Source organism: Phocoena sinus, chromosome 2 (genome assembly GCF_008692025.1).
Source record: "Phocoena sinus isolate mPhoSin1 chromosome 2, mPhoSin1.pri, whole genome shotgun sequence".
Classification (NCBI taxonomy): domain Eukaryota; kingdom Metazoa; phylum Chordata; class Mammalia; order Artiodactyla; family Phocoenidae; genus Phocoena; species Phocoena sinus.
In genome coordinates, this window is record NC_045764.1 from 150,136,543 (window position 1) to 150,156,527 (window position 19,985).

At 50.8% G+C, this 19,985-nt stretch overlaps 1 protein-coding gene across 8 annotated transcripts in view; it reads right to left on the minus strand.

The window, feature by feature from the left end:
- LTBP2 (latent transforming growth factor beta binding protein 2) overlaps window positions 1-19,985 on the minus strand; it is a 102,060-nt gene that overhangs the window by 42,336 nt on the left and 39,739 nt on the right. For all 8 annotated transcript variants that reach the window (XR_004348348.1, XR_004348345.1, XR_004348346.1 and 5 more), the window contains exons 4-8: window positions 9,031-9,221; window positions 6,851-7,021; window positions 6,120-6,326; window positions 4,830-5,116; window positions 3,686-3,788 (exon numbers count right to left, since the gene is read on the minus strand). Coding sequence is in view for 3 of the 8 variants with exons in the window: in XM_032622086.1 (XP_032477977.1) it covers window positions 3,686-3,788; window positions 4,830-5,116; window positions 6,120-6,326; window positions 6,851-7,021; window positions 9,031-9,221 (959 nt within the window). In the remaining 5 variants the exon portion in view is untranslated. The remainder of the gene's footprint in view (window positions 1-3,685; window positions 3,789-4,829; window positions 5,117-6,119; window positions 6,327-6,850; window positions 7,022-9,030; window positions 9,222-19,985) is intronic.

Consider the following 19,985-nt stretch of genomic DNA (forward strand, 5'->3'; position numbering starts at 1 on the left):
GTGTCTGACCCAGAGTTACAGAGAACAGGAGCCCCACCCCGGCACAGCTGTTCCCCCAGCCGGGGTCCTCTAGCTCATTGAATGCCTAAGCCAAGAAGCAGAGGAAGGGGATTACAGAGCGATTGGAAGCAGGGCTCTGGGGTCACATAGACCTGGAGTTTCAGGCCCAATTTCTTCATCTGTAAAATGAAGATAGTAACACCCACCTAGAGATGTTGTTAAGAGGCAAGGAAATGAGAACGAACTTCGCGTGGTGCTCGGCGCGAATTACATCCTCTGAGTAAAGGGCTGCTAATGAGGACGTGATGAGAGTGTTGCTGCCATGACTCGCCCTAGGGCTCTCTGCTCCAGCCTCCTCAGACATCACCTTCACATGCCCACTCTCCTCGGGGGCTGGCATCACAGACCTACACCTGGAACACTCCTTGTGGGCAAGGGCCATGGCAAAACCCAGCCAAACCAAGGCTTTCCTTCTATTGAGAGTTTCAAATAAATGTTCGGATGTATATATAAACCTATATTCCCTCAAAAATCAATTTCCTTTCCACACACCTGTTCTTGGTAGGCATACTCCTCGTGGCAGGGAGTTCAGGACTTCTGGAAACATCCCATTATATTGCTGGGCAACTGCAGTTTTTAATAAGTTGTCCCTACTGCTCAGTTTCCAGTTGAGTTCTGCCTACTAGAAACACCCACACGTTGGCTTTTGCCCACGCCCTGAAACCACACGGAACAAGCCTGCCCACTCCCCCGCAACCCCCGGATGTTTCTTTCAACGCATCTCTGTTAATTCAGGCCTGCACTGCAGGTTGCTGCCCTGCCTGTCTGTTCAGTCCAATCTTCTGGCAGGATGTTGTCCTTCATGTATACGTGGAATACAGTCCTGGGATGCACCCTATTGACTGTAAAATCCTGGTCTAGCATCCTGAGTTGTATCGTCTTCAGGTTGCCCCAACGGCCCCCTCCCCAGAATGATTAGGGAGATCCTGGTCTCCTAAGAATCAGACACACTGTGATTTGAATCCTAGCTCCCCTGTCCTAGCTGTGTGACCTTCGACGAGTTCCTCAGCCCTCTCTGAGCTACATTTTTCTCCTCCGTCAAATGGGGATAAAGATTCTTAGCTTGCCGCTGGTTGTGACAATGAAATGAGATCACGTAGGTGCAAAGCACGGCACAGTGGAAAACTTCAGTACCTGGCGGCTCTTGTTGTTTTTAAGAGGGAAAGACGCAGAATTTCTTGAAGGGGACGAACAAGAGAATCAGCTCTCCCTGGAGACACAGGGAGGGGCCTGGATTCTGGGGTGAACTCATCCTACGCCAGGCAGACGGAGAGATGGTCTCGTGGCAAACAGCCGGGGCCCACCACTGCGGGCCGCGCGCCGTGTGCCAGCCCAGCCTGCCCCAGCAAAGGGGCCTTGGGGTTGACACAGCCGGTGCCAAGCCAGATGGGGCAGCTGCCAACTTTCCAGTCAACCCAGATGTCTGTCTTTCTCGGATGAGAACTCAAAAATGTGGTCTCAGTCAAAGTGGCTTTTGAGAGCTGTGTGCTCTCCAGACCCTGCAGAAGCTGTGAGCTGCGACTTTTGGTACCTCCCCAGGGGTCAGAAGGATGTGGCTCAGGCCAGGTTCTGGCAGATCAGCTGCATCTGTCACTCAGAGTGAAGGGAGAAAGGTGGGGGGACCAGAGGCTGACCTAGATTGACTCTCTGAGCCGTTTCCCTAAGAAGGCACTGAGGAATTTTCTGGAAGAAAAGGGATTTGTCTGTGCCATGTAACTGAGACTTCAAGGCAGTCCTTTCCCATGTCAGAAATAGCAGCACTGCAGGGACCTTCTTCAACCGTCCTGTACAGCCTCAGAAGCCAAAGCTGATTTAGCGGAAGCCATGAAGTCACGTGGTTCCCCCCCACCCCCCCGCTGCTGGCTCCATCACTCCCCTCACCCCCTGATTCTACTAGACCACCTTGTTGGGGATGACAGAGCCCTTCCCTGAGGGGCACAGCCTTATTTTATCAGAAGAGAAATAGAGGTTCAGAGGGGCATGGCCACCAGGGCTGAGAGTGTTCCGGAACTCAGGAGTATGCCTGTCTTGCCGACCATTCCCAAACCTACCCCAGCAGCTCGCCTTTTTTTCTAGAGTCTTGTACAGCAGCTTGCCTGTCTTGCCTACTTAAAGAAACAGTCCCCACCCCGGCCCCAGGCCTGGGACTGGAGCTAGGTGTCTGGCACCCTGTCAACACAAACAAGGCTCCCCAGCATCTTGCCCCTTCTCTCTACAATGCCCAGCTGCGCTTTAATGCATTTTAAATGTTTACATTGCCCTTTGCAATTTCTTGCTCAGTGTGGGGAATGCCTAACATTCCAGGGTCTGCACCCTTGTGCCCAGCTTGCTGAGGTGTGCCGAACACAGTGAGGGGTGGTGCGAGCAGGGGACAGGGAGGGGGTGGGTGCTCAGCCTTGGGTGTGCTATGCTCCAGGAAATGTTCTCACTCTCTCGATCTCACCTGCCTGTGCAATTTCCTTGGGTTGTTAAGCTCTTTCCCATCCCTTTGGCCCTCTCTAATAATTCTATTTTTCTAAAATAAATAATTTATTTATTTAACTTTTGGCTGCATTGGGTCTTTGTAGCCGCGCGGGCTTTCTTTAGTTGTAGTGAGCAGGGCCTTCTCATTGCAGTGGCTTCCGTTGTTGTGGAGCACGGGCTCTAGGCACGCAGGCTCAGTAGTTGTGCCTCGTGGGCTCTAGAGTGCGGGCTCAGTAGTTGTGGCGCACGGGCTTAGTTGCTCCGTGGCTTGTGGGATCTTCCCGGACCGGGGCATGAACCCGTGTCCCCTGCATCGACAGGCAGACTCTCAACCACTGCGCCACCAGGAAAGCCCCCGAGTTGACTTTTGACAGGCAAAAGAAATACATGCCAGGCCTGGACCCGAGCCCAGAAGCGAGGCCTGCAAGAGGAAGACAGGCTGATCGGGCAGGAGCCACACTCAGGCGTAAGTACCTCATCACCTGTCTCCCAACTTTAAGATCAATGCCTATGAGAGTGGCATTTTGCTCACTCCTGAATTCTCAGTGCTCAGTATAGGCAAGGCACCTGCTGAGTATTTGCTGAAAGAATAAATGAATATGTTAGGTTTTCCCACCACAAAAAAGAGGGCTGGCCGCTGAGTTTCCCATACCCCAAGGCCGAGGACATTCGGGGACAGATGCCCAACACTGATTCAAAGGCTGAGAGGCAGGAAACAGGAGCTGAGGAGGAGGCCTAGGGGTCCCTCCAGGGAGAGAGTGAGAGAAACACTGAGTCACTAAATCAAGACCTCTGGGCCCCTGGTACCTGGGCAGGAGGTATGTGGAAGGGGGTTGAGGGGTAGAAGAGGGCCCAGCATGGGATGTAATTCCTAAAATCTGAGCAAGAACAACTGGCAAAAGAGAGTAACCCATTCCAGGCCATCAGACCGAGCAGGCAGGCCACGCTGCACCTGGCAATGGGTCTGTGCCGTCAGAAGCCTCCGCCACCAGCCAAAAGCACACTCAAGGTCGATTTGGAAAGCTTTCCTAGTTTACCAGCCTGTTCTACCTGCCTGGCCTCTGAGGTCCTGGTGGGAAATGCGCGGGGTGGTGCCTGCAGCAGAGGCCAGGCCCTGGGAGAGCTTTGCTGACAACCCTGGACCCCGGCACCCAGCACTCACCTGGTCTGGGTGGACACAGGGCACAGGAGGTCACTCCCCAGAAGGCTCCCACACTGCCACAGCAGTCCTCTTGGGCAGTCAGCTCCAGCAGGGGGTTGGCACACTGGAAAAAAGCCCATGGACACTCATCACCTGCTTCCCTCCCCTGCTGTGCACAGAGATGTCACAGGAAAGCCTGAGACATGAGCTCACCACTCACATCCTGCAGAGAATGCCCCCACACAAAGGGAGGGGAGGAGAGGGGAGGAGTTGTCCCGGAAGGAAGCAGTGAAACCCAAAGTCCACTCTGCCAGACCCTAAACTTGGGAGGGGAGTGGCAGGAACACATCCAGATAAGATCTTGTCTGTGAAGTCTGCAAACTGCCCCCATCCATGTTCCCAGCCCACAGAGGTTGGGCTTTCCTCCATCAAACTCCAGGGTATGCCAGGGCCACCTCCGTGAGCAGGGTCCATGCTCAGCGACACCACAGCTGAGAGGTGGGGAGGAGCTGGGGACTCAGAGGCCCTATCCCTTGGCTACTCACTACCTCCCCCAGTTCCGAGGAGGGGTTTCCGGGAACGCCAAACTGCAATCCTAGGGAAAACCATCCTGGGTCTGGCTTAGCCCCTATCCTTAGGTGCCTGGACTCAGAAAAGCTTACATGATTTCCCATCACCGACTGAGGCTGCCACCGGGGGTAGGGGGGATGGAGTGTCTTATCTTTGCACCACCAAGGCTTTGGGGTTTAACCTGCATTTGCTAATTTCACATCTCTGTGACTCCACCCTTAACTGAAGACCAAACTCCTTCTCGCCAGATCTAACAGCCCCACGACCCACGCACCGGGAGTCCTACACTCAGCTCCAGGAGAGCCCAGGATTTGCTAGGACACAAGGACGCTTGTTCCCCTCCAGAGGGGGCCTCTCCTGGGTCCTCTTCTGTGTGCCCGGCACTGACAGGTACCCAGTGACGACCAAGTAGGAGGCTCAACCTCTCTACACTCAGGCGATTTTATGCCCTGAGTTTTCCCATGTGGGGAATGGGAGACCCTGTAGATTCACATTCCTTAAGAACACGAAGGAGAGAGAGAAGGAAGAGGGACACTGCAGGAAGCAGTTGTGGTCCCAGAAGACCCCGGAGCTGGGGCAGGAGCTGCCTTCTCACCTGTCCATTCACAGCGCTCAGGTAGCACCGGCCCAGCAGTGCCGGAGGCCTGGGCACCACCGGGGGTGGCGGCCGAGGAATCACTCCAGACCGAGCCGGGATGCTGTTGCTGTCCCAGTGACCATGGCTGGGGCCGGCGGGGAGCCAGGGCGAGGGTCTGGTCTCCACGCTGTTCTCCTCTGGGGCCTCCTCGACCTCGCCCCGTACCCGAGCCACCTGGTGGACCTGCACGGAGGCCTCAGGCGGGTGGTGGATGTGCACCTTCACCAAGGAGGGGTTCCCAGAGGCTGGGCACAGAGGCTGGGGTCAGAGGTGGGGAAACAGGGCCCCACCCTCTGAGGAGTGCAGCAGCCCTGGGCCAGGCGAGCCAGTGGCTGTGTCTCCCCAAAACTCGCCTCCATTTCTTCACTCTCTACTCAAAACCCAGAACAATACCCCAGGGAGGACAGGACCAAGCACAGGCTCCTTCCCTCCACACCTTAGCACAGGCTCCGGACGCGCAGGCTCAGCGGCCGTGGCTCACGGGCCCAGCCTCTCCGCAGCGTGTGGGATCTTCCTGGACCGGGGCACGAACCCGTGTCCCCTGCATTGGCAGGCAGACTCAACCACTGCGCCGCCAGGGAAGCCCCACACCTTTTCTTGAAAAACCTTCATTACCAACTTCCAAACTACCTTCCTGATTCCACCTCCCCCCATGATCCTGCACAACCTTCGAGCTCCAGCCCAACAGACCCTGCATGGTCCCCACTCTATGCCTTTGTTCACACCAGTCCCCCTGCCCAGGAAGCCCTCCACTCCCCTCTGCTTAACCAAAGCCTATCCATTGTTTAAGGCCTAAGTGAAGTCCACCTCCCCCATGCAGCCTTCCCTGAACTCCCCAGGCTTGGGGCTCTCCATCCCCTGATCTCCTACAAAATTCTGTATTTTTTGTACCCTTTATCTGGCACCTAATAACAGAATGCAGAGGAAAGGAAATGCTTTATGATGCTATTCTTTCTCATGCAGAGAAAGAACCATGGGTTCAGAACCATGGGTTCCTTGAAATCAGGACCCTACCCTTATACTCTTTTGTTTCCCCCATCGCACCCAGTAGGGGATAAGAGCAAAAAAAAAAAAAAAAAAAAAAATTGATGAACTCAGATGAAAGGGCAGAGAAAAACTTAGGGAATGAAACTGAGCGCTAAGGGTAGAGGAGAAGGAAGGGCTGGAGACAGCTTCCCGTCCCCTCCATGAAGATGCCAGCACCCACCCTATGCGGTTACCCAGGTCGCCTCCCAGCCCCACACTCACCCTGCTGGTTGGAGAGAGGCAGCGTGAAGGTGGACTGCTTCAAGGGGCCCTGTGGCGAGGCCCTGTGGTGGACCCCCCTCTCTGGAGGCTCCCTGTCCAGATTGGGAGCGGGCAGGTGGCAGAACTTCCCAGTGGAGTTGGTGGGGCACCAGCATTCGTCCCTACCAATGCAGCGGCCTCCATTCAGGCAGGGGATCTGGCAGAAATCTACAACATCGACCTCAAGGTGACGTGGTGGAAGAACACAGCAGCACCTACTATGTGGCCGCTGGGTGACAACAGGGAAGCAGGGGGAGCAAGACCCCCAAATCTGGTTGGCTTTGGGAACCGGGCACCCCCTGAAATGCAGGGACTTTCCAGGAAGCCTGGGAGGATGAAGGAGGATGGATAATAACAGGCCTTGCCTTTCCTCCACCCTGCAGTAACCTGGGGGATGGGACGGGAGTGGGGGGCTTGGGGGGAGTGGCACTGTTAACGCCTTCACTTTTCTGTGGAGGAAACTCGGATTCAGCGAGGTTGTGAGACTTGCTCAGAGTCACATGTGACAGAGCTGGGTGAGGACTCAGCACTGTGCGGTTGGAGACCATCTACAGGAGCCACGGTATGAGAGCACCCGGCCCCCTTCCTGCAGAAGAGCTGGGATCCAGCCCAAGGCAGGCCTGCCCTTCTGGCTACCCCTGCACCCAGCGCCAGGGCCAGCCAGGAGCCATGTGAGCGGGGAATGGACTCACAGATTCGGAAACCAGACTTGGGGTCATGCCCGTGGCCGCTCTGGCTGTACAGGGTGGTGGTGTCGCCACGCTCGCAGCTGCTGGCACAGCGCCCATGGGCACAGGTCTGCTTGCAGACGGTGGGAGTGAAGACGATCTTGATCTTCTTGATTTTCTCCGTGAGATTCAGCCCTGCAGAGAGAGGGCTTGGGTCCAGGGGGCAAGTCTGAGAGGCACAGCTGTGACCTCCAGAGGCTGGTTAGAAAGGCCCACGGGACTGGGTTGAATCCATCCCAAGGGCATTTGCTAAGTACCTCCTGGATGCGAGGTTCCATAGCGGGGGCCGAGTAACAGCTCACAGGCCAACATCTACTGAGGGATGCCAACAGGCCAACACCTGAGTTCATGCCTTATACACAATACCCTGCTGAGTATTATTTTAGGTTGAACCACTAGAAATGGCCATTTTTGTAGGTTAAAATGGTTGAATATTGGCAATGCTCTTATATCTAACCTAATATTTCCATCTGACAGTTAAGGAAACCGAGGTTCAGAGAAGGGTGGGTTGCATCCCAAGTCACACAGCTAGCAAGGGCTGCAGCTGGGCTTTGCACCAAAGGGCAGAGAACAGAATGTAGCTCAGACTTGCCAGAGAAGAGAGTTTTCCAGGAGAACACCTGAAAGAATGATTTAGAGTCGGGTGTTGGAGGCCCTAATGGCCAGAACAAGGATAGGGAACTTTATTCAGTTGGTGGTGGGAAATCATTGAAAATTTTCAGTGAGAGATCAAAGACGAAGTGGGGGGAGGGTAATGCCATCTGAGCTGGGGTGTGCAGGTGGATGGAGAGACAGGGTGACTTGTTGGGAGGTCTTTGTAGCAGTGTGAGCTGAGGTCGCTCCATTTAACACAAGTGGAAATACAAAGGAGGGGTGGTATTCATTCTGTATAGGGGGCCCAGCGGGGAAGCCAGGAGGCGGAGGGGTTGAGAAGGGAAGTATAAAAGGTCTATGGAGACTTGACTGTGAAGGGAGGAGAGATAGAAAGGAAGGCAGAGGGAAGTGGAGAAATAGCCATGCGTGTGTGTGTGTGTGTGTGTGTGTGTGTGTGTGTGTGTGTGTGTGTGAATGGGAGAGCTGTAAGTAACTGTATATGCTCTAGGGAAAGGGCCGAGTGGGGGACAGGTTGAAGGGGGAGGAGAACCGGGGTGGGGGGAGGGCAAGTGACAGCCTAGGGTTCCAGAAGAGTCAAGAAACAGTGGGATGTGCCTTAGACAAGAAGAGGGGGCACTTCCTTTTCAAGATGGCAAGAAAGGTCATCAGCTATAAAAAGGACACCGATGCATGCTGTCCACAACATGGATAAACCTCAAAAACATTACACTAAGTGAAAGAGCCGGACACAAAAGGCCACATGTTGCATGATTCCGTTTATATGAAATGTCCAGGATACGCAAATCTATAAGGACAGGGAGTAGCTTAGTGGGACCAGGGGCCGAGGTGAGGGTGGGAGCGGGGAAGGGAGTGACTGCTTAATGGGCACGGGGCTTCTTCTGGCAGTGATGGCAATGTTCTGTAATTAGATGGTGCTTGCACAAAATTGTGGATATGCTAAACATCACTGATGTGTACTTTAAAATGGGCAGGAAGGTGAGGACTCTGGGGAGTGGAAAGCATGGCCATGGGATGGGGCTGGGGAAGGTGGGGGCAGCTTGGAGTAGCTGCTCTGAGGAATGAGAGAAAGTGTCCAGGCACACCGGGAAGGATGGCTGGGCAATGAGCAAGAATGTGCGGAGGCTTGAATCCTCAGGGATGCTCAGCTCTCTCCTCTGGGAAGCAGAGGCCCCACTGTAGGTAACAAGGGGTTTATAGGAAGGATGAGGTGGAAGGACCGGTGCCAGGGAGGTGAGTTTCACAACTGGATATGAGGGAAGCAAAGGCAGGACAGGTGACAGATGGGGCAGAAATGGAGCAATCAAGGTCTAGGTGTCTCAAAGGGGCAAAGCCTCCAACAGCCGGTTTAGGACCCCTGGAGCCCGACACAAAGCAGATGCTTGACAACTGTTTTGTCCATTGGCTGAAAAGATAAGAGGGTGACAACTCAGCCCTTCTGAGAGGGTGAAGGGGGAAGCAGAGGTGGGGAGAAGGAGGTCCAAGATTTAGATGCCCTGCTCTTTGAGAACCTGGAGCCAGGGTGTCCTTACCCCAGGAGGATGACGGGTGGCCCAGATATGCTGCCTGCTGGGCACCATCCTTCCGTTCAGGGCCTGGCCCCACGGGCAGGGCATTGGAGGTCAGCGGGCCATTGGCCGCAGTGGCCAGATAAAGTCGGACAGTCTGGGACAGCCCCACGTGCTGCTGGGTGGCGTGTGTCTGGCTGAGCCCACTCAGGGTCCTGTGGAGACAACCGGGGCATGGGGTTTGCATCCCAGGAACAGTGTCTCTGTGCCCTTCCTGTTCAGGACGTCCACCCCCGCCTCTGCACTAGAAGAGTGTTCTCTGGCTGCCTTCTTGCCAACTCCAGGAAAACAGAGGTGCCCTGAGACAGGGGAACAGGGCTAAGGCCAGCTGGCTAGTTCGGTGGGAATGTCTACCCCTATGTAGAACTGCCAGGCTGTGGCTGGGTATTCTGGGCAAGTCACTGAGCCTCCCTGGGCCTCAGGGCCCTCGACTGCAAAATAAAGGTGTTAGATTGGTCCCATGTAGCTCTGACATTTGAAGAGTTTGAGACTCTGATGGACCAGCCCTTGCCCTAAAACTGAGTCCTGTGCCTGCTTCTTGCCACTTCTTTTTTATTTTTTATTTTTGCGGTACGCGGGCCTCTCACTGTTGTGGCCTCTCCCGTTGCGGAGCAACAGGCTCCGGACGCGCAGGCTCAGCGGCCATGGCTCACAGGCCCAGCCGCTCCGCGGCATGTGGGATCTTCCCGGACCAGGGCACGAACCCGTATCCCCTGCATCGGCAGGCGGACTCTCAACCACTGCGCCACCAGGGAAGCCCCTTGCCACTTCTTAACACAACCTTTCATACAAATTGCTTGTGGAACAGGTGTCCAGCAAATACACGTTAACAGATTGATGCGGGGGCAGGGTCCCTCTGATTAATGTTATTGTAAAAATAATATAACAACAATGTTCAAGGAGAAAAAAAATGAACTCATCGTCCTCCTACCCCAACACGGCAAATACTTTGGCATATTCCCTTTCAACCTTCGCACAAGTATATGTTCTTACACTGTTGTCATCACTTGCAGATACCATTTAAATTCTGATTTTTCACTTAACATTAGATCATACTTTATACAATTCCACAATTTTCATATTGATCATCTTAATTGTTACAAGGTAGTCTATCTGAAGATGAATCACTATTTATTCAGACATTCTCCTCTTATATACTTAGATTTTTAAAAAATTTTTAACTGTGGACATCCTGACTCATAATGGATTTTTTTTCTTCGGTTAAAATATTCCTTTAGTATAGGGGGATCCATTAAACTGTTTTTATTCTGTATATTTGAAAAATATTTATAAGAAACATTTTGAAAAGGCTTATTATTTTAGGATTAATTCTGTGGACTAGAATGACCATATCAGAGGTTACATTTACGGCTCTAGGTATACACTGGAGGACTGCTCTCCAAAAGGTTGTATAAATGTCCCATTCAGAGTGCAGCCTCGCCAGCATTATTATATTATACACAGCCTCGCCAGTGTATTATTAATTTTTCATCATCATCTTAAATGATACTTCAATGTCGCTTTAGCTACCTTTTTTATCATTTCTGAGGTTGAATTTTTTTCATACATCTCTTTACCACTTGTGAAAATTTTCTGCTCATGTCCTTTGATGTCTTAACTATTTGAGTTGTTTGCTCATAAACTTGAACGGTTCTTTATGTGTTTATTATAAGGCATGTCATTCTACAAGGCAGCCTTGTGGTAAATACTCTGTCACTGTCAAAATGTATACGAACCACTGTATACGTGACAGTGTCTGGACTCTGGTGGGTGTGAGCACATTGTAGACATTGAAGCTGAGAGAGTATTTACTTGCCCAAGGTTATACAACAGGTAAATCAGGCCCCAGGACTCCAATCCAGCAGAGCTTGACTCCTGTGCCACCCACCAGAGCAGCCCAGACCATGACAGAAACTCAGCCTAGAGGCCTCTGCTCAGGCCTGGGGTGGGCTCTTTCCTCCCGTAGGTCCCACCCCTAGCCTCTCCACTGGATTCTTTGCCCAGGTGGGTCCTGGGACCCTCTCCCTCCATCATCCCTACTCCTGTTCTGTTGGCCCCGGGTGTCCAGGCCATGAGCAATCTCCTTCTCATCCCTTCCTGGCAGAAGCCAGAGCAGCACAGGTGTCAGAGTTGGGCACCTTCCAGCCCTTCCCCAGCCCTGTTGGCCTGGGACTTGGCTCCCGTGAGCTTCACCACTGCTCTTCTTCCAGTGCGACCAGCAGCAAATACTCACCCTGACAGCTCCAAACATGCCCCAGCCTGCTCCCCGAGTTTGAGGGCTGGAGTGAGAGAGAGGGCCTGTTAGCCACCCCAGAAGCTCTGGGAGCTGTAATGGACCAGATTTGGGGGCTCCACCCTCAGGCACCTGCTCCTAACTCCGAGGAGAAGGTCAGCACAGCCAGCTACAGCAGAAAACACAATCCTTCCAATGGCTTCCAAGAGTTCACCAAAGAGTGAGAGGTAAGCGAGCTGGTGGGTCGGTGGAAGTCTCCTCCTGGTGGCACCAAGCCGGTGCCGTGGCTCAGCTTAGTGTCAGCATCACAGAGCACCCAGGGAGCTAAAGGGAGTAGTTCAGGTTCTGCCCGGACCACCTGGGACATTTCTGAACTTGATGCTGACAAAGAGCTCTCCAGTCTGGTCAAGGTGGAAACTCAAAGGGTTCTTTCTTGGTCGTTTGCTGTCACTGTTGTTACTGTTGCCATCACTTGTTTCTCTAGTTGGAACTCAATGCTAATGGCCCCAAGATTCCTGAGTTCAAATCCCTTAAGGGCCAGAGGTTTAACTTTGCAGAGAAGAAAAAAAATGTCTTCCCTAGTTGTAGAAAGGACCTGTCTGTACAGAGAAGAGAGGACAGGAGTTGGGCCAGGCAGATGTCAGTTCTGCCTCCTACTTGACCAGTCACTGAGATCCCCTGAAACTCAGATTCCTAATCAGTAAAACAGGAATAGTGACACCCACCTCACCGGGCTATGGTGAGGACCAAGGGGAACAGTGACACCGTGTGATTATTTTGAAAATATAAATAAGTTGTCACAAGTTGAAAACTATGCCAGAACTTTAAAATCACATGAACAAAGAAAAGAAAGTGCTAGCTATAGTTCAGACAAAATACCTCTCCCCAAGCCACTAAAAATTCTTCTTCATCTAAGAGGAATAAAAGACACCTCAAATATCTTGTTATACTGCCCAAGCATCCTTACATATAAAAGGCCAAGCGACTAATCTGGTGTCAATACATTTTTAACAACCACAGCCTTCTGCGCTCAATCCATTGTCATCTACTGCTGTGATGAGGATTTCGGATTAAACGATAGAAATCAAAAAGTCCTACCTTCTGAGAGGCTCACAGCCAAGTAAAGAAGGAAGCCTTGGTTCTTTGATAGGTCCTATGTCTTACACTGAAAACACCCCTCTAAAGAGTCAGCTATCTCCCTTCATAAACCCCAGACCAGTCCTTGGAGGTGGACGGGGAGGGAGGGCCCCCCACCCCATGTGTGAAGGGCTTCAGGTCCTCAGCTCAGCTCTGGCTCCTAGAGAGTGGTAGCAACAGAGGCAAGTGAGAGCTGCACTGGGAAGGTGACTTTCTTTGACTAAAGTCCCCGGAGCGGGGCTGTGTCCACTCTCAGCTTTGGAAGAACTGCTTCGATTTTGTTAAAGGATAGCATAAAGGTTCTCAGACTCGCCTGGCCCAAGATTATCTCTCTGGGATTGTTCCAAGGAGGTCCTGGCAGAGCTGCCGCAATTGATGGGAACATCCATCTCTCTAGACTTCAGGATTTCATGGATCAGTAAAATTTTGAAACAAATGTAGGGGACCAACATAAAGTTGCCAACTTTTTACTTAGGTAAGACATTAAAACACACACACACACACACAACTCCCAATTATTACCACCATAATTTTATGAAAGAAAAGACATTTCAATGCCAATAAGAAATATTTGAATAAGCTTAACTTCGTGGATATCTCACCTCATTGACTTTATTTTTTTCATTTCTTCATGGACCAACGAAAACTCTCATCACAGACCATCATGGAGCCAAGGAGGAGCCACTGGGTATGATCCAACAAGATGTGCTCTGGCCTGAGGACTCTCCGGCTCTTTCAACTAACTTGGGAAAAAACCTTCCATCCCAGCTGGCTGGGATCTTCAGACCTGAGTGGAAACTCCCTGGACAGTGCATACCCATGATAATGCCACTCAGCTGAACATGGTGCCCCCATATTCTGCCCAACTCACTAAGGTTCTCAAACAGTGATGGGGAGATGAGTGGGTGAGGGGCTCCGTGCCCTCCTTCCCACCCACTTTCACCTTAGCCTGGTGGCTCCACTCTATCTAATTGATAACTGGGTTTCCACAAACTATTTTGTTTGCTAAGTGTTCTGCTGCCAAAAGAAAGTTTAAAAACATCACTGCAAAGTACATAGAATAATTACAGCTCCCATGGACAGAGCACTGAAGGATGTACTTTAAATACATCATCTTATTCATGTTATTTTATTGAATGAAAAAAGTAAGTTGCAGAATAATATGGACAGTAATACTTCCAGGTTTTTGTTTGAAGAAAAACCTCTCTCTCTTCCCTACAGATATTTATATAGGCATAGGAAAGGTCTGGAAGGATCTGTAAACAGTGGCTGCCCCTTGGGGATGAGAATGCCTAGGTTTGTGTAACTACTGTTTTAAACTTTATGTTTCCATATTTTTAGATTTTTTTCAGTAAAAAAAAATTTGTTTTTTACAGTTTTACAGTAAACATGCATTATGTTGTAATAAAAATAAATCTCTATTTTCCCCAGCAACTCCAATTTATAGGTAAGGAAATTGAGGCTCAGGAAAAGCATGATAAATGTGTGTATATTACTAGGATCCAAGGTGGACTCTGATGGCTAACAGAGGTACAGGAGTTCAGATGTAAGCAGGACCATGACATTTGAGCTGGGGCTTAAGAGAAGGGTAGGAATTTCACAGTCCAAAATGAGGGGGAAGACATTCCAGATAAGAAAAGTAACAAGAAAACGCATGAAGGTGGGAAGCATGGGCCATATTTAAGGAAGGACAATGAGCACAGTTGGATAAAGCATAGAATGGAAGGGAAGGGAGGGAAGGAAAATAACATCCATTCAGTGCCTACCAAGTAGTGGACATCATTCTAGGTGTTTTACATAACATATCATTTACTTGTCCAAACAACCAACCCTATGATCAAAAACCTCTGCTTGGCCAAAATGACTTTAAACAAAGTAAAAAGACAAAAGACAAAATGGGAAAAATATGTGCAATTCATATCACGATAAAGAACCAATCGCCATAATATTTAAAGAGCTCCTAGAAACAGAAAAGACAGACCAAACCAATAGGCCTAGAAGAAAAGTCAGCAAAGGAATATGAACTGTTCACAGAAAAAAAACCCCAAGCGTTTCTTTTTTTTTCAAGATCAAGATTTTTAAAAATTAATGTTTCATTGCTTCATCAAGTACATTCTCAAGTATAATTTTTTTTTTGTTTACTATAAATATATGGTGACAAAGAGCACAGTTTGAAGGAACTGCACTGACTTTTCCTAAGGCACCAGCAGTTTTCCCCACCATGGCTTATGAACCATAGTGCAATTGTCAACACAATGAAAAAGGAACTTAGTATTATTATTAAAATAGTTTTAACCCTTAAAGGGTCTTGGGCTCAACAGATAGCACTTTGAGAACTACTGTTTTACTAGAACAAAAATATATTTCTCATTTTTATTATGTTGACTTTGGGTTAGGTACAGGTATCTTCATTCTGGAATCCTGGCAAAAGAAAAAGTCTTTATCTGGCACCTGTTTTTCCTGTGGCAGAGGAAAATGAGCAAAAAAAATTCATGCATTGGCTTCCAAAGCTTCTTCTTAGACATGACCTATATCACTTCTCATCTTCCATTGACTTTGGTCAAGTCCCATGGCCAAGCTTGATGTCAATGGAAAGAAGGAAGCACTCCTCCCATAGGTAGGGACCCTGGAAACCGTGGCCTCCGACGCCGCTCCCCCGTCCCGGGAAAGGAGACACAATTCCCCTCCTCGCCTCCGCCGCCACCTCCAACCACCCCCAAAATAACCCCTACGGGTGGTAAGAGGCAATTATAACCCGGGCGAGCGTCGGGCGGGGGGATGGGCGTCGGGCGGGCGGGGTCGGGGAGCGCGGCGCGGGTCCCCAGGTGGCGAGCGGAGATGCTCCCACCGCCCCAAATGTTTCTTAAACACATGAAAGTAGGCTCAACTTTTCTCATTCTAAGGGATGTGCAAATGAAAACTACTTTGAGATAGCATTTTTCAGTCCATCAGATTAGCAAAAAATCCAAAAGTTTAATAATAGACTAATTTGGTGAGATTGTGCAGAAACAGACACTCAGACGTTGCTGGTAGGAATGTAAGTCGACACAGCCCATTTGGAGAGCAATTTGGCAATGTCTATCCACACCGCAATGCATCAATGCTTTGCCCCTGCAGGTCCCCCTCCGAGGCGGTGCTGCAGATACACCTGCTGTGGTAGGCACTGCTGCCGCCCTGCCCAGTCCCCTTTGCGGCCGGTGCACCCCACACTGGCTTCCCCTGAGCTGTGCTCCGGACGGAAGACAACCACCTGACAAGCTCCTCCCACCATCATGACCACGAAGCCAATGACTGACTGAACCGGAAGTTTAAAAGCCCCGCCTCCTTGCTTCAAGGTGGGACAGCTGTCCAAGCTCCGCCCTCTGTTAGGCTTTGGCTTGATTTTCCCGGGACCAATCCTTGCTTGGCTCTTTCCGCCTTTCCATTCTGCTTCCCTCCCGCCCTTAGCCCTCCCCGAGTAAATCACACACACACCTGAATTCACGTCCCAGCTCCGCCTCAAGGGGGAACTGACCTAAGACACTTGTAAACGTCCACAATGATGGATGAACAAGATTATCCATAGTAGCACTGTTTTGTAATAGCAAAATATTTTGTAAAGAATAGAAACAATTTAGGTGTCCCTTAGTAGGGGATTGGTTAAACAAACTAAGAGACATCCACGGGATGGAGTCCTATGCCCTCAAAACAGAAAGATGCAGCCCTTTTACATCCACAGAAAAGCTCTCCAAGATATATAGAAAAGTGAAAAAACAGCCCAAATCTGGCCCACCGACTGTTTTTGTACAGACTGTGACCTAACAATGGTTTTTTATACTTTTTAATGGTTGGAAAAAATCAAACGAAGAATAATATTTCATGACATGAGAAAGCGATATGAAATTCAAATTTGTTTCCATAAATACAGTTTAACTGGAACACAGTCACACTCATTGTCTAAAACTGCTTTTGCTCTACAGTGGCAGAGCTGAGTAGTTGCAGACACCATATGTTGTACAAAGCCTAAAATATTTACTATCTGGCTTTTTGTGGAAGAAGTTTGCTGACTCCTGGTGTGGGGCATGTAAACTTTTGTGTGAAAATAGAGAAAATAAGCATGAATTTATTTGCATATTCATAAAGCAACCTTGGAAGGATACCCTGAGAATTAATAAGTGGTTTCCTCTGTGTGTGCGTGTGTGTGTGTGTGTGTGTGTGTGTGTGTGTGTGTGTTGGGGGGGGAGTGGGAAGTGGATGGATGGGGAAGAAACTGGTGCTACAATTTAATGAATGCTTGTACTGTGCCGGGCTGCATGCCAACAATGCATGTCACATGCATTATCTCATGGAATCCTCTCCATAACCCTAAGAGTTAGATACTCATTATCCCCCATTTTACAGTCAAGAAAATAGAGGGTAGGGAAGTTCTATACCTTGCTGAAGGTCGCAGAACTCCTAAGTGCAGAAGCCAGGTTACCAAACCAGGTAAGTTCATCCTCAAGCCACCCCACCATTTGTCATTTCTCTATCGCCAATTCACTGAGGCTGTGAGGGATTAAAGAAGAATAGGTTCGGGTCCATATCTTGGAGGGCTTGAAATATCAGGGAGGTGTCTGGGCTGTACTGAATGGGTAAGGGGGAGTCCCTAGAGATTTTGGAGAAGTCCACACTCTTTCACGCATTCAGGAAGCACTTACTGAATGCCTGCCACGTGCCAGGTATCCAGGTCCAAGGGTGGCAAAGACTCTCTTACCCTCTCTGCTCTAGTGGAGACTGAGCAAAGGAACCAGCATCCCAGCACATGTGTGGAGGTACAGCGGGAGCCACACATTAGCCTTGAGATGCAGGTGGTCTTCAAGCAGGTCTAGGACATGATGGGATGGGCCTTTTCAAATGTTTATTACTTTGATGAAAGATTACCTGGTGGTGGATAGACCAGAGAGGGGAGGGCTGGAGGCCAGCTGGAAGGCTTTGGCTGCTCTCTAAGGCTAGCAGGGACCAAGGATGGGACCAAGAAGAGGATAGGGATTCAGGGGATATTTAATACATAGAGAGTTCCCAGCTGTGGCTTAGACAAATGGGTGGAGGACATTCCAAGATCTCAAGGAGTGATCCAAGAAGTGACTCAGTTTGGGACATGGTGAGTGCTGGTGCCTCAGGACGGATCTCAGAAGCAGATGGAAATACCCAGGAGGCAGCACTCAGGAGAGAGGCTGCAGACACAGTCTGCAGACACAGTCAAGGGAGTCCTGGTGGAGAGGTGGGGCTGCAGGGACCATATTACTCGGGGAGAGTATTCATAACAAACCACGACTCAGAGTTCCACTGCTGGACTCTGCTTACACTTGCCTGTTTTAAAAAGGGAAATGTGTTAATGAACAGACTGGTCCCCGTGTTGGGCTTTGCTCCCATAAATTTGTCTCCAACCTTTGGTGCCTGCTACCGCTTGCCTGCTAGCATGCGATAAAGCAAACGACAAGCCAAAAAGGAATACTGACGGGAAAACGTGGCAACAGCCCATCACACTTCACTCGACAGCTTGCTGTCTACATGGCTACGTGCGTGTGCCTATAGCGGGTTTTTATTTTGCACACACAGACGATCATCATAGTTTCTGCTAGTAAAACTGTTCCCAGTTCTAATTATGGAATTAATTACATTGATAGCTCATGGTATCCCTTATGACTGCCAGATGCTCTGACACCAAAACACTTTGAGAAATACAGGAGCAAAGAGAGAATAAATAAGGGCAGAGGAGGGGGGCTGGGGAGCAGCAAGGCTTGAGAGGCAGACCAAGAAAGAGGCTGTGGAGATGTCAGAGAGGTAGGAGGGGACAGGGAGAGAGCACCAAGACAGGAGGCGCTCCTTGAACTCTATTCCTGCTCCTGGCCTTCCTGTAACTGCAGGCCCAGCTCGTTACAATTGAACACACCTTGGCGCCTCCCAAGTGGCTCAGTCTCCCCTGAGAATCTGGGTCCTGGAGAGGCGGGGGGAAGCCCTCGCAGAGCTCTGCTCCTTCTCTCCTCCTCGCTGTCCAGGCCTCAAGCCCAGGCCACAGTCAGGTGGCCCTTGTGCCTAATCCCCAGGGACCCAAGGTAGTGTTTCCAGACATCACGCTCCAGCCCCCGCTGCAAACCTGCCCTGCCCCGGCAGGGGACAAGGGGGCACCCAGCCTTGGTGGGCGAAGAGGAGGGGACACCATGGCCTTGGCACAAAGCGAGGAGCCTGCTGATTCTAGGTGATGCATAGTTTGGGGGCCTGAGCAGGTGTGGCCCAGGCTGGGCTAAGACAGCAGCCATCACTCCCCAGCCTCTGGGTATCAGAGGTGCCAGGTTGGTGGGTTCCCAGGTGTCACTGTAAGGAGGGGAAGACTTGAACTCTGCCCCTCTTGTCCTAGACAGTAATAGTGAACATTTATTGAGCACTATGTGCTGTGTATTCATTGTTCTGTTTGCATATATTATCTAATCTTCACAGCCACCTTAAGGGGCTAGGTACTGTTATTAACCCCAGTTTTTCAGAAAATGAAACTGAGGCACAGAGAGATTAAGGACTTGTCCAAGGTCATTCATCTAGAATTGCACTGTCCAGTAGAACTTCCTGTGGTGATGGAAATGCTCTATAGTCTGAGTCATCCAATATGCTAGCTATTAGCCATTGTGGCTTTGAAGCACTTGAAAATGCAGCTGGTGTGACTGAGTTTTACATTAAATTAAATTTAAATAGTCCCTTTGTGGCTGATGGCTACTGCATTGGACAGCACAGCATAGAAAATGGAGGAGTCTGGATTTGAACCCAGAAAGTCTATCTTGGCTATGTGGTTAAAAGTTTCCCTGGCTACCCTCACTGCATTCTTTGTCCCCAGGCACTTGGGTTCCCTGACTGTCCTGGCCTAGGGGAATCAGCACCCTTTTAAACCTTGCTGTCCTGAGGATGTGGCAGGAAAGAGACTGGATTTCCAGAAGACATGGACCCAGGACCAGGTCACAGGGGAGCAGGGTTCAGCATGGCCTGAGGAAGGATGTCTAAAAAGCCAGGGTTGCCTGGCGACATGGTGGCCCCTGGAGAGGCCTGAGCACCTTGTCCTTGGGATCGAGGACCTGGGTCCTCGTCTCTAACCCCCCACCCCCCCACCCCGTGCCAGAAAGGAAGCAGCAGCCATTCCTGCTCAGGGCGGGGCTCTGGGCCCGTGACATCTGAGAGACAAGTAGGGTGGCATGCTCAGTGGGGCAGTCCTGGGGGACCCAGCCCCTTCCCACTGCCTGGCACACAGTTGCGGCATCCCCAACACTGGGACCCTCATATCCTGCTGCCCTCCCGGAAGGGCTGAGAGCTGGCCTCCCCTACATGTCTCAAGACCTCTCCTGCTGCCGGTCCTGCTGTGCCCACTTGCCCGACCCCTTCGGCCTCACCGGTCTGCCTGAGGTACCCCCACCCCCGGCCACCTGTGAGTCATATCCCCCTGCTCTGAGGTCTGCACCTTTAGCTTTTTTCCGTGGCCACAGCCAGGTCTGAGAGGTCCGGAGCTCAGGCTCACAGACCCCAGGGGATGCCCCTGCCAGGCTGAGGG